Below are 13,787 nucleotides of genomic sequence, written 5' to 3' on the forward strand. Positions count from 1 at the left end.
TTAAGAAAATAAAGTCGTACAAGTTGGCATGAAGATGTTAGATGCTTGGGATATCTTATTGTCAAACTTGAAGATTTTTCAGTTCGTGGTATAAAGTTCTATACACCTTCTCCAAACTTCTATTCTATCTTCACTGGATATAAATATACGAACAAGTAGAATGGAAAGAAAATGTTATCGAAGCTTGGTTAGACCATGTCAAAGAAATTATATGCAATGGAACGAAAGAGTCTATGAGTATATCTTATGTTGGTTTGCAAAATCTTACAACATCCAAGTGCTAAAAATGAAACTGCTCTCATTGTAATTGGAAAACAAGGAACAGGTAAGAACACTTTCTTTACAGATATTTGTGCAAACTGTTAGAGGCTATTCGAACCCGAATATGACAAACTTAGAAAACATCTGCGGTAAAGTTTAACTCTTCAATAGAGAATATGAAACTTATAGTATGTAACGAACTTCAAAGTATAGATACAACAAAGTTTTGAACTCAGATGCTTTGAAGAGTCTTATAACAGACAAAGTTGGAGTTGTTGAAAAAAGTATAGAGACCAAAAGAGTTTGTGAAAATGTTGCAAACTTCGTCATGGTTTCAAACAACGCCGTTCCGATGAGTTAGAAAGTTCTGACAGAAGATATGTAGTTGTCAGAACGTCAGATCTCATATGCAAGATACAGAATATTTTGACGACTTAGCAGAAACTTTGACATAACTTTTCACAACACTTGTTCTCATATTTCATGACATTAGATATTTCTAAGTTCAATCCAAGACAAATTCCACATACCGAAGAGAGACAAACATTGTTAGAAGCAAACAAGAGTGTATATGAACTGTTCATAGATGAAACTGACTTTGAGTGTTTAGATGAAAGGTCATTGTACGATTCGTATAAACAGTATTGTCAAGAGTATGGTTATATGCAGCGTCTAAACGAACATTCTTGGCAAATGTCAAAAGTCTTTTAGACGTACAGAATGGTGTATATACAAAGAAAAATTTTCTGAGTAAATTTTAAAAAAAAATTTTTTTTTATCCGATAGAAAAGATGACAAAATTCATCTCAGTCAACAAGTACATGTCAGGACTTAAAGAAGAACTAGACCCATTCGCATATTTGAATGTTTACTTCTACCAATTTTGAAAAGTCTACATTTGACAAAGTTTGGAACATCGAACAGTTAAGTTTGCTATTGTGACTAAAAATGGTGCGAAATTTGAAGACTTAGACATAGAAGGTTTGTTAACAGTCAAAGAAAGTTTTGACAGAAGGTTTTCAAGCCTTAAAGAAGGCAAAGCATACAAACTTGTTATACCTTATGAAACAAAGAAAGCAGACGACTATGAATATTATGAGTCTAAAGATAGTTGAAGTTCAAGGTAAATTGGGTAAAAAGATTTTAGAGTCTAAGCAGTGTTTGCTCCTAAAGAGGAAGAGAACATTGACATTGACCCAGAAATGTTCTAAAAATAAAATTTTATTTTTACATGTCATATCTCCCCTTCTCTGGAATGGCTCTGGTTCTTTCTTCTTTCTTCTACTTTCTTTTCTTTCTTTTCTCTCTTCTTTTTCTGGTGGAGTTATATCAAACTTCTCAGAACCATATTTTTGTAAAAGGTCTTTGTCCTTTAATAGCTCTTCTATTCTGTTTTCTATTTCATCTTCAAGAACAGCGCATGTGTCTTCTTTGCATTCTAAGAAGTTTTGTTGGACTTCATCTCTCCAAGAGGCGTCATCTCTGTCAACAAGTCTGTCATTGACAAATTTTAAGACTGCTCTGCTTAATGTTTTATGGTTCTTGTCATATTCCCAGAAACAGAACTTTAGAACAAATTCACCTTTCTTGTTTACACTATGTAAGATTTTATGGTCGACAGATGTTTTGCTGTCGAAAAGCTTGTCTCGAATATAGATGGCGAAATCGCTAGACATTTTCTAAAAGATAAAAATTTTTAATTTTCTAAAAATATGTTAGAAAAAAAGTTTGCTGACATTGACAAGAAATTTGAGAATGTTTTTAAATAAGAACAGAGGAAGTTGGAAAATGCTCAGATAAAACCCATACATGACAAGTTCCTATTTGCTCAGAATGGTATAACAGGTCTAATATTGCACCACCTGGGTCGGGTAAGACTTTCACTTATCTTAAAATGGCTGCACAACAACAAGAACTAGATGAGAAGAACCATTCTATGAGTTAGTAGTCATTTGTAGTACTTCTGGTCAATTTGACCAACCGTAAATTCGTTCAAAGATATTATAAAAAAGTCTAAGTTAGTATGTATAAAAGACTCTGAGTTGTTAGATTGGATAAAGAAGTACCAAAGAAGAGTTTTGAAGTACAATGCTATAAATGAGTATATAAATTCTAAGTTTAAAGACCCAAATGAGGAAATGCAGAGAATATTAGAGAAGAAACACTTCAGAAACAAACAGAAAGAGATAGAATACATTTGAAGAAATTGCAATCTTACGATTGGAAGACTTACCCTCACAGATGTCTTTATCTTAGATGACTTTGCTTCTCATCCTTTGTTAAAGAACAGAGAACAAGACATGTGTCGAATTCTTAAGAAGCTCAGACACTTTAACATTTCAGTTGTCATTTGTGTACAGACAGCCAAGAGTTTAAGTAAGGATGTAAAGAGAATACTTACTGATATTATACTTTTCCCCGGATTGTCCGAAGACGATTTCATGGAACTTATGAAAGAGTCCATGGCAGGTAAGTTTGACAGACATGAACTATGGGAGAAGTACAAAGTCATACAAGACCCTCATACTTCTTTCAGAATTCATATCTACGCAAACAAAGTTCAAATTGTTTCAAGACAAGCTTGAAAAATGTAAGTGTTTGTCTTAGTCTGTTGTGGTGCTGGGGCTGTCGGTTCTTCTGGCTTTGGAAGGCATTCAGGAAGAGGAATGTCAGCCATCCGTTTGTGTCCTGTCGGAAGGAAGAGTTCTTCCAGTCATCCGTTTGTGTCCTGTCGGAAGGAAGAACTTTTCCAGTTGTCCGGAAATTTTTTTCCTGTCGGAAGAAAAAACTTTTTCTGTCGGAAGGAAAAACTTTTTCTGAAGGTCGGCCAAAAAGTTCTCAATTTTCGAAAATTTGAATGGTTTACGGACGAACAACAGGAAAAATTTTTCCTGTCGGAAGGAAAATTTTTTCCAGTTGGAAGGAAATTTTTTTCCTGTTGGAAGGAAATTTTTTTCCAGTTGTCGGGAAATTTTTTTCCTGTCGGATGGAAGGACTCGGAATGCCAGAAGGATTTGACAAGACAATTTACCTTATAGAGCTACCTGAGCCATCTTTGGTGTCAAGCTTGAAAAATATATGGTTCATTTACTCTTCCTCTTTGAAGTTGTCAAAATACTCTGTTATTTTTTCTTTCAGTAGCGGTAAATCTTCTTTGAATGTAAGTATTGTACAACCTTTCATATCATAGTGTGTTTGAGGTAACGTATCTTGAACTATCTGTTTAACATCTTCATTTGGTGTCATTGAAATCGGTAAGTTTTCGCGATAGAACCAATTTCTGTCAGATTTGTAAATCTTAGCAAGGTCGTAAAAGCTTTTGTTGTTTCTTCTGACTAAATGCAACATAACCATATCTCTGTCTTCTTCATTTTCCATCTCTTCAGTGTAAATCATATACTTATAGTTCTTTTCCTTTCCTTTTGGTACCGAACGTGGTATTCTTTTCTGTATGTTTTTGTCTTTTGCTTCAAGCTTGTTCTCTAGCTCTTCACGTTCTTGTCTGTGAAGTTCGTCAAGAAGTTTACAAACATACCATGAATAGCGAGCTGAAGCCCATTGTGCCACATTATTTACGAGAAGTCTATGTACATACCAACCTCTCAAACCATTTGGCAATTTTTCACGATTTTCATAGAGTTTTGGCGACTGGGTTTTTTCTCCCACTCGCTGTTCTTCACGATTTTCAGAAAAAAGTATGTCTCGCTGTGCTTCATTTAATAGTTCAATAGTGCTTTGGTTCCTAAACCAGTCTTTAGGAAGCTTGGTATCTGGAGCAAAACATGCTGTCAAAATACTTTGCATTTGGTACATGTCATCTTTGACCGAACGAATGAGACGTAACTGTTTGTTATACTGAACCCACTCGTATTCTTCACTTATGGCTTCATGAACGATAGCAGTTGTTGTGTTCTCTGTTGTTGACATTTCTGTTCTTACATACAAAATAAAAAATAAAATAAAAATAAAATTAGCGTTATTTTCTGGCTTTCACAAAAGACCAAAAATAAACGCTTTACATGTATTTTTCAGCAACTTCGTCAAATAATTTTATAGCTTTGTCGATCTCATCTACTTCAAACGTTTCTTTACCTTTCGTGGGAGCACCATACAATTTCTCAAACTTTTCAAGTAGTTCTGTTTCAGCAGCTCTCATATCGTTAACAAACGCAACCTTGACTCTATTGACTATACTGTCATATCTTTGAGTTATATTAAATGTTCTTCCTATCTTATATCTCTTTGTATTGAAGTCCTTCGGTTTCTGAACGATGTAAAGTAAGCCTTCACTGCAACGTTCCGTATCGAATGAACCATATGTTATGAAATTATATCCAACAACTGGGTCAATCCAGAACAAAACTACTGGTATAAGACTTTTGTCGATGAGATATGCTCTTGTTCCATAGAATCTTACCGATATCATAAGCTCAGGATTTTTTGTCAAAATTTTCTGAGTTGAAGCATTTCTAACCCAGTCGTGGGATGTTTTCTTTCCAGATAGTGTTAAAATGTCTGACAAAGAATATTTTTTGTATTTCTTTGAGTATCTTACGTTTAAATCACCTATTCTAACCACCTTGGTCTCATTGTCTATCTTTTTAACTGTTTCAAACTCAGTGTTTGTCATTTTCTGTTCTTACATACAAAATAAAAAAATAAAAAAAAATAAAACTAACTTTAATTTTTCTATCTTGTATAAAAGATATGATTTCAGGGATTTTTTTTACGAAGTGCAAAAGTTCTCTTCGTCAAAAAAATACAGTTATATAATGAAATTTGGTCATTTTTTCATGTCAGAAGACTCGAAGGTGCAACACTTCCAAAATACCGACGAACTCAGAAGAGCAGCATGGCAAATTTTTACGATTTTCATGAGTTTTAGGCGACTACGGTTTTTTACGTACTCGCTGTTCTTCACTGTTTTCATAGAGTTTTGGCGACCGGGGTTTTTTCCCTACTCGCAATTTTTCACGATTTTCATGTGTTTTTTTTACGATTTTCGTACGGAATCTCGACCCTCGGTTTTCCGAGGGTCGCAAACATATGAGGAAATTCATGAAATTTGGTCATTTTTTTTCAGCAAAAATATATTTTAGGTGTCACCAGGTCACTCGGTCACTCGGTTAAATGAACTTCTCTGAAAAAGTGTGACAACATGACATTTTGACAACAACACAGGAAATAGACTTCTTCGTAAATGTTTTGTCATGATTTCATCGTAATGAGCGTAAATCAGACAAAAATATATTTCTACCATAAAGTTTCACAAGCGTTTTACATGGTATATGTTGTGATGGTTCATGACTTTAAACAGTTTTGTAGCTTCTATTTCTTCACGAAGGATATCAAAAGTTTTAACTATGCCGAAGGTTTCTTTATATTTCTTCTTGACGTCAGATAGAAGGAAATCGTCAGCAGTTGGATAGTTTTTGTTCAGAAATGTCAACATGTCCATTTTATCTTCTGCTGGTTTCTCTACTTCTTTCTTTAAGTCAGCATAGTCGTTTCGCATACGTTCTATCTCTTTGACGGAGTAGTTATATTTCCTTGTTGCTGCTTTACATTTAGAACATTGTGGGTTCATTTTAGCATTGTACATTGAAATTTGTCCTGCAAGTATGACTAAGGCGTAAATGGTTTTCTTTAACTCAAAAGTTGCTGGTTTTATTTGTCCGTTCCATACTTTACCTCTTCTATCTTTATCTCTTATCTGCCATACACATTTTGCAACTAACGAAACAAAGTTGTCGTAGGTCTTAAACTCACCAGATTTATATATGTCAATATCCATGACTTTGTGGTTGCAATGAAATCCAAGAAACTCATAGTTTACCTTTCGTATGAACTTCTTTATTTCTACTGAGTCAGTTGCTTTGACTTCTATTTCATCGAATTCTGGAATAGTAAGCTTTTGTTGTTGTATTTTAGGAAGTTTAGGTAGATGGTCAATAATATCCTGCATTTCATAAAGATATTCTTCATTTGTTTCATCTTTCGCACTACAGTCTAAATCTCCTTGGAGAAGTTCTTGCTTTATCTTCTGGATTTCTGTTTCGAAAGTATATGAAGAAGGAATGAAGCTTTTCATCTCTACTAACATTGAAGTTGGGTTCATGACTAACGAGTTTGGTGCTGTTGTTGCTAACATGTTCTTACAATAAAAATAAAAAAATATTTTTTAAAAAAAACTAAAATATATTTTATTTCGGGAAAATTCAAGAGTTTTGTGTGTTTTCTACGGTGGAGCCAAAAGTGGCTCGACCTCAAAACAAGCATTTTGTGAAGAATATACCAACCGCCGGAATTCCGGCGGTTGCTTTTTTATACAAAATTCAACGGGTGAAAGAATACGATGAAGAAGTCATGACAAAACATTTACGATGAAATCATGACAAAACATATACGATGAAGTCTATTTCCTGTGTTGTTGTCAAAATGTCATGTTGTCACCATTTTCAAAAAGATGTTAGTTGACCGAGGGACCGAGGGACCTGGTTCCACCTAAAATATATTTTTGCCGAATTCAATAAAAAGAAATGGTTCATTTACTCACAATATTTTTGTACAAAACGACCCCAAACTTTTAACTTCTTTTCTGCAGCTTCTAATGCTATCTTAGCGAGTTCATATTCTCTAAATTCTCTCTTTAAATCTTCTTGTTCCCATTGGTCTAGTTCGTATGGAGAATCTCTATAACCAGAACATATCTCACGTTCATGTTCTATTTGTTTTTCGCACATTTTTCTAACTTCTTGTTCGAACAAAGGTTTGCATTCTCTACTGTATCTTCAAGTTCTTCTTCATCTAATTTCTCATGAACTTTCTTGTCTATGGAGTCCAGAATTTTTTCCAACTGCTTATACAATATTTTGGAGAAGCCCACATTGCTATATAGTTTACGAGTCTTGGGTCTACATACATTCCTCTAACCTGTTTGATTTCATCCGGAATTCCTGCATGAACTTTGTATAAAAAGCAACCGCCGGAATTCGCGGGTTGGTATATTCTTCACAAAATGCCTTAAAATACTCTTCCCAGGACTTATTTTCCAACAACTTTCTAAAGTCCTTCCTAAACTGCTGACACATATTTGTTACATTTATATAACCATCCTTGTCTCTACGTAAGACTTCAATACCGTTGTAAGTGCCTTTTGTGAATGTTTCCCATTAGATTTGTTCGTGAACGTTTTTGCTTCGACTGTCATTTCAGTTCTTACAATAAAATAAAAATATTTTTGGGTGGTACGTCGGACATTCGTTTGTGGCTTAACCGTCGGACATTCGTTTGTGGCTTAACCGTCGGACATTGTCTTGAAACAGTACAAATATTGTCTTGAAACAGTATAAGACTAGTTCTGAGATCTCACCATCTAACCTAAAATATATTTTTGCCGAAAAAAATGAGTTTTGGTTGAAAAATACGGTGGAGCCAAAAGTGGTTCGACCTCAAAACAAGCATTTTGTGAAGAATATACCAACCCGCGGAATTCCGCGGGTTGCTTTTTATACAAAATTCAACGGGTGAAAGAATACGAAGAAGAAGTCATGACAAAACATTGACGATGAAGAAGTCATGACAAAACATTGACGAAGAAGTCTCAACAAAACATTTACGATGAAATTCATGACAAAACATATACGAAGAAGTTTATTTCCTGTGTTGTTGTCTAAATGTCATGTTGTCTCATTTTTTCAGAGAAGTTAAATTGACCTGGGGACCGAGTGACCGAGTGACCTGGTTCCACCTAAAATATATTTTTCTGTCTTAAGGAAATTCATGAAAATTCACCTGTTGAATTTTGTATAAAAAGCAACCGCCGGAATTCCGGCGGTTGGTATATTCTTCACAAAATGCTTGTTTTGAAGTCGAGCCACTTTTGGCTCCACCTCTTTTTTCAACCAAAACTCATTTTTCAATACTTTTTCAATACTTTTTCAGCACTTTTCCGTAGTTGTATATGAAAGACAATTCGAGATAAAAGTCATAGTACAATGGTATTATATGCTGCATACCATTTGTTGTGAACCAAACTTGAAAGTCAGAGAAACTGTTACTAGGTGGTTCGTAGAATTTAGAAGCAAAGTCATAAAAGTCCTTACCGATACAAAGAAAACTGTTGTTGCTTGAACTGAAACTTGCATGACACATGACATTTGAGGGTCAAACACGTTTCTATAAACTGTCAAATCTGCTGGTGGGAGTATAAATTTAAATGGACCATCTGGTGGTAATGGTTCGTTCTGGTTTAGTAACCGAAGAAATTGTGCCCAAGAACGTTTGTCTACTCCCCAATATAAAACTCTGTATCTCTTGAGGGTTAATTCAATCTTTTGAAATGAAACGGTGGAGTTCATCTTGTCATATTCTAGTTTCAGATAGTATGTTCCATTTAGTAAAGAGTCGTATTTTTCTTGAAATTCCCAGTAGTATTTGTTCATTTGAGTTTGAAAGTCATTTAGAGTTTTCTCAAGACTTTCGTCTGAACGAATTGTAAAGATCCTCATTTCGTCAAATTTGTCTATTAGACCATCAGAACCTTTATACTGCCCATGAAAATATACTGCGAACATAAACGCGTTAGTTCTATTTGAAAACAAAACTCTTCTAAATCCTATTGCCTTTGCATCTGAAGGACTTTGAAGCCAACGAATTGGATAGTCAAACCTGTAAGTTCGGGATGAAATTTCTTCATCTGAAATATTCCTACCAGCATTTGTAAAGATATAGTCTAACGGTTTTGTATCTGCTGCTTTTGTTCTTTGTTTTTCAACCTGAAGCATTTTATATATGTAAAAATATACTGTTTTAAAAACGTTTTTACTTCATGCAATTTTTTACTTCATGCAATTTTTTATTTCATGCAATGTTTTATTTCTGTGCCGTCTTCAAGTATGCCCCAGTACTTACGCTTGGAGAGGACATGAACTTCGGAAAATACCTTATCTAGCTTAAAACAGCCCATCTTTTCACCGACATTCCCATTTCAATGAGTTTGTTGTATCCTTCTTCGTTCGTCATGAGTGCGTCAATGTTCTCATAGTAAACCAAACTTTGGATTTGACTTCGGAGAAGAATTTTTGTAGTTGTCAAGGACTGCCTTTGCGAACTGAGGGTAAGACCAATGTTCGACAATAGGTTTTAATGTGGTTACTAAGCCATTTTGACCTTCGGTGAACTCGTACTTCAAAACAAAAGGAGAAAACCTTTCAACAAAGTTGTCGACCTTCTCATAGTGTTTACTCTTCATCTTTGAGGTTTTCTTAATGGAATATCCCCATGTCGAATTCATAAGCAATTTGAGTGTCATTGCAAGTTTGGGGTTTGAAGCTTTCCTAATATCATACAGTTGTTGTATGACTTTTCCAACTGTATAGTTCCTTCCGGGAACTCACCATCTTCGTTTGGAATTCCAGTCGGAATATATTGGACAAACCTCATGTATGCAGCGTTAAGGTCGACATAGTATATCTTTTCGTTTGAGTCGAACTTGTCGCAACCAATGGTCCAGTTTGGAAATTCAAGTGAGTCTCTTATCTTCTGAGAAACTTCTCCTGTTATCTCATAAACATCGTCGAAGCAACCTGTTTCATATAAAACCTTCTGACCTAACTCTGATGCTCTCCAATACAATTTGACGTCAATTGGATGTCTCAATGGAAGTTTGTTTATAGCATCTTGAAGTTCTTGCAACCTCATTGGAAGTTCTTCTGGTTCAGGTTGGTATCCGAACAATCCAACTCCTTTTGGAACTGTGTACTTCTTTTGTGCTAAACTTTGTCTGGAACAACTTTTGGTCTTGCTAACAATGAAAAGTTTGTTTCGTCTTTTGGTACAAAAGTTTCTGTCAGCTTGTCATCTGGAATTGGTTCCAACAAACCTTTCTCGAAAAGAATGTTAACAGCTCTGACAATGTTGCACTTGCCTTTTCCGAACAATGGGTTTGTAAGACTTTCGTTCAACATGAAGTGGTTGTGGACAAGTACAATCTTCAACCATGGTAAGTCTTTGTCAACAACATAGTCGTCATGTGAAAACCTTTCTCAGTCGGAATGTTGACTCGGATATTCACATTTGCCAACGGTGCAATTTTTGACAATTGACCTCTGAGAATGTACCTTGTTTCACACATGACTCAAGATACTTCATTTTCTCATCTGTAACAAGACCAGAGTTCCTGAGACATGTAAGAATACAAGGTTCATTGACAATTGTTTCAATTGAATTGTAAATTCCATACCTTGTCAAGTCAATGTCAGACTTATTTCTGAACGGGAAATACCCAGCATGTTGTCTGACTGCTTGAGGGTTAGGTTGATACCATTCGAACTTCACGCTTGCAATTCCTTCAATTGCATTCAAAATGTCTGAGTCGGAGTCAAACATTTGTTCTCTCTTTGTAGTCTTGAAAGCGTCAAGAAGTTGTGCAGCTGTTGTGACATTGCCATGTGCATAGTAAATGTGACCATCCAAATCTGTTACGGTCAATCTGAGATTGTGTCCTTTCTTATTTCCGTCTTGAATTGCAGCAAGTACTCCCATGAAGCCTTCTTTGTTCTTTCCTTCGTCAAAGTTTACTGTAAAGGTTCGACCAGATGTAATTTTACTTCTAACCTCACGATACTTTTCATATGCATATCTTGTTCTTTCCATGGGAGCATGTGCGTCTTCACCTTTTCCTTTTTTCCTTCTCAAAGGATGCAATTGTTCGTCATGTTTCCAGTAGAATCTGGCAAAGCCGTCGTGTCCTTCAACTTGAGGTTCATTAACATCGAAAGGCATGTCCATAAGACGCTCTTCTTCTAACCTCTCTAGTCTGTTTGGATAATTGGCATGTGCTGTTTCTAAATCCATTTCGTAGCGAAGACCAGACAATTTGTCATAGACTTTTATGGGTCTTCCCTTCCTATATTTAAAATTCTTCGAAACTCTCCAACCATATCTTTGCAACTCTGCTTTTATTCTAGCAGACTTTCTATCCATTCTATATGGGGGCATTTCTATAAAAATAAAAAAATGTTTTCTCTTTACTTTACATAACCGCCCGCTGCCATAAGTCTTTGACGCCAACCCATACCAGCTAATGAAGGTTGACTTGGTTTAGTATTGAAACTAACCTTTGGTTTTGGTTTTTCTTCAGTTTTTGGTTTTTCTTCTTCTATTGGTTTTTCGTCACTTTTCGGTTCCTCTGACTTTACCTCACTTGCTGGAACAGTTGTGTCGTCAACATCTTCATAAATATCATATGCCATTTGTTTTTGTTTTCCTTTCAACTTTTTGTGTTTGTTGTAAAGTTTAGAATATTTCGACTCTAAGTCAATGAGATGTTCTATAATGAACTGTTGGTCAGTGAAGTAAACTTTTCCATCTGTTGTCTCGAAAGCTCCTTCAGACTTAAATATTTTATTTGTGAGAGTCTGTTTCTTTTTTGAGATACTAGCCGTTCCATTTTTATGAAAAGTGACTTTGTAGTTAGGGTTTGTATTTCCAGACCTGGCACTTTCTATTATTGAATTTTTCTCTTCATCTGTAAGTTCTTTGACAGGTTTTGACAATGGTTCTGAACTTTTTGTTTGTGGTGTCAAATCTACCGTTTCAACTTCTTCGGTCATTTCATCTCAGTAAAAAATTTTAGTTTGGTTTGTTTTCAACTGGTTGTTTAGGTTTTTTAAGTCGGTCTAAAACTTCCTGAGGTATAGGAAGAACTTGACAAACACGTGGTGGTGTAACTGCTGGAAGCCGACAAATCCATCTTGAACCCATTTGTCTCAATGCTGTATTGTTCATTTCATCTCAGTAAAAAATTTTACATTCCCCACGTTTGAGGCGGTTGGCGGTTGTTGTTGTTTACCCACTGTTGTGCATGGTTATATCCTCTGTTAAAGAATCTTTCACCTTGGTCCATATAGTGCCCTGCTTGTTATAGTAGTCATTTGCTTTGTTATAGTAGTTTTCCTGCTTGTGTTCTTACATTGTCCATCCAGCCTTGAACTTTTCCTCTTGTTTCAGGATTTGGAATAAGATTTGCTGCATCTCGTGCTACATCCCAACCTTTCTGTACAGTTTGTATAATAGGTTGTGCTTTCTCTTTCAGTATACCTAATGTACTCAAAATCTTCCTTCCAATTCCAAATGCACCTCTGGCTATTGTTCCCACTGCGGGCAAAAATCTGGATGCGACTCCTGCTAATGCGCCAAATAAACCCATTTCTTATGGGTTAAAAATGACGAATTCAAACAAGGACCCGTATGTTTCTAAAGCGACAAAGAAAGCACTCATGGTAAAAATCTTTAGTTCAACACCAAATGCTTGGTTTATGGTATCTTGGAAAACATTCGAGGTATAGAGAAGATGGACCACCATACTGGCTAATATTTGTTGGTCAAAACACAAGATACTGTGAAGCCATACCATTATGGTCCAAAAATATTTTAGATGTGAAAACTGCTTTGACAATATTCGTTGACAAATACCATCCAACAAAACTGACATCTGACTATGAAAGTTCTTTCAAATCAGACGATATTAAAAACTATCTGCGTTCAAAAAATGTAAACCAATATTTCATTGTCGACCAAAACCATTCTGCTCTTGGTGTCATTGACGGTTGTATAAAAATGTTAAGAGACTTAAACCAACCACAAGGTGGTGAAGCAAATGAAATGTCATATGACGACAAATATAGACACTTCTCCATGGCAAAGATGAGACAAGTTTTAAATATTTACAATAACCGTAAACAAAAAGGTTTGGGAAACCACTCCCCCGAAGAAATGAAAAACAACCCTGACTTAGAGAAAGACTATATATTTAACAATTTAGTCAAAAGAGACAAACAAGAAAGAATGCCGGGCTTCAAACTTCAGAAAGGTGACAAAGTAAAAATAGAAATACCTAAACACAACCCATATGAAAATACTATTGACTATGACAACAACAAGTACCCGACAGGTACTCACATTCGTGTTCGTAAAAATAGAAGAAAGTATACAAGAGAATATTATGAAGTTTTAGGCAAACATGGCAAAATGTACACACTGCAAGCAGAAGATAAAACTACTATTGTCAGACCTCGTTTCAAACTTGTCAAAGTTCAAGGTGGTATACTTTCAAAGACAGTTTCTAACAAATATAAGACAACTCCTGACGAATATGCTAAAGAAGTTGAAAATGACGACTAAGCATTTCTATACCATGCGTAAACTGTCATGTAAGGTGGCATGTAGTCTTTACTTTGTCCCGTTGTTTGCGTATACCCTGAAACGCGATGTGTATGGTTTCCTTCTCCCTGTGTGTTACCCCAGAAACAATTTATAGCAAACTGAACGTCCTCTTTAACATCATATCCTTTACCTTTTTTCATTGCCGACCAATCCCAAAATCTATGCTTATGCCAACCTGCTTCAGATGTACTTAAATCTATGTAGTGACTGTGTGCAGGTAAGTTTTCACCTGAAATCGTTTTACTTCCACCTGTTTCCTTTGAAGAGTTTGCACAATACAAAAACCTGTCGACTATTTG

General features: G+C 35.5%; 8 protein-coding genes and 3 pseudogenes across 11 annotated transcripts, besides 1 other annotated feature; all 11 read right to left on the reverse strand.

The window, feature by feature from the left end:
- Positions 1-13,787: part of a mobile genetic element that runs on past both edges of the window.
- Positions 1,489-1,937, reverse strand: TVAGG3_0900930 (uncharacterized protein; the record flags this gene model as incomplete). Its single annotated transcript, XM_001309195.2, has 1 exon — positions 1,489-1,937. A coding segment is annotated over one exon (449 nt), but the record flags the coding sequence as incomplete, so codon positions are not given.
- On the reverse strand, positions 2,822-2,938 carry TVAGG3_0900940 (uncharacterized protein; the record flags this gene model as incomplete). The annotated part of the gene is made up of 1 exon (XM_051251312.1): positions 2,822-2,938. One exon carries the CDS (start codon positions 2,936-2,938, stop codon positions 2,822-2,824), a length of 117 nt encoding a protein of 38 aa, XP_051076886.1.
- On the reverse strand, positions 3,349-4,188 carry TVAGG3_0900950 (KilA, N-terminal/APSES-type HTH, DNA-binding family; the record flags this gene model as incomplete). Its single annotated transcript, XM_001297856.1, has 1 exon — positions 3,349-4,188. The coding sequence occupies one exon, from the start codon at positions 4,186-4,188 to the stop codon at positions 3,349-3,351; it is 840 nt and encodes a 279-aa protein (XP_001297857.1).
- On the reverse strand, positions 4,277-4,891 carry TVAGG3_0900960 (organellar and viral DNA polymerase type B; the record flags this gene model as incomplete). Its single annotated transcript, XM_001297857.1, has 1 exon — positions 4,277-4,891. One exon carries the CDS (start codon positions 4,889-4,891, stop codon positions 4,277-4,279), a length of 615 nt encoding a protein of 204 aa, XP_001297858.1.
- On the reverse strand, positions 5,528-5,776 carry TVAGG3_0900970 (organellar and viral DNA polymerase type B; the record flags this gene model as incomplete). The annotated part of the gene is made up of 1 exon (XM_001297858.1): positions 5,528-5,776. The coding sequence occupies one exon, from the start codon at positions 5,774-5,776 to the stop codon at positions 5,528-5,530; it is 249 nt and encodes an 82-aa protein (XP_001297859.1).
- TVAGG3_0900980 (organellar and viral DNA polymerase type B) lies at positions 5,797-6,412 on the reverse strand (the record flags this gene model as incomplete). The annotated part of the gene is made up of 1 exon (XM_051251313.1): positions 5,797-6,412. A coding segment is annotated over one exon (616 nt), but the record flags the coding sequence as incomplete, so codon positions are not given.
- TVAGG3_0900990 lies at positions 6,810-7,322 on the reverse strand (annotated as a pseudogene). Its single transcript has one exon. A coding segment is annotated over exon 1 (513 nt).
- TVAGG3_0901000 lies at positions 8,202-9,047 on the reverse strand (annotated as a pseudogene). The gene has a single exon. A coding segment is annotated over exon 1 (846 nt).
- TVAGG3_0901010 lies at positions 10,108-11,262 on the reverse strand (annotated as a pseudogene). Its single transcript has one exon. A coding segment is annotated over exon 1 (1,155 nt).
- On the reverse strand, positions 11,292-11,876 carry TVAGG3_0901020 (phage tail repeat-like family; the record flags this gene model as incomplete). Its single annotated transcript, XM_051251314.1, has 1 exon — positions 11,292-11,876. One exon carries the CDS (start codon positions 11,874-11,876, stop codon positions 11,292-11,294), a length of 585 nt encoding a protein of 194 aa, XP_051076888.1.
- Positions 11,896-12,051, reverse strand: TVAGG3_0901030 (uncharacterized protein; the record flags this gene model as incomplete). Its single annotated transcript, XM_051251315.1, has 1 exon — positions 11,896-12,051. The coding sequence occupies one exon, from the start codon at positions 12,049-12,051 to the stop codon at positions 11,896-11,898; it is 156 nt and encodes a 51-aa protein (XP_051076889.1).

The sequence above is a fragment of the Trichomonas vaginalis genome, chromosome I (genome assembly GCF_026262505.1).
Source record: "Trichomonas vaginalis G3 chromosome I, whole genome shotgun sequence".
NCBI classification, from domain to species: Eukaryota; Parabasalia; order Trichomonadida; family Trichomonadidae; genus Trichomonas; species Trichomonas vaginalis.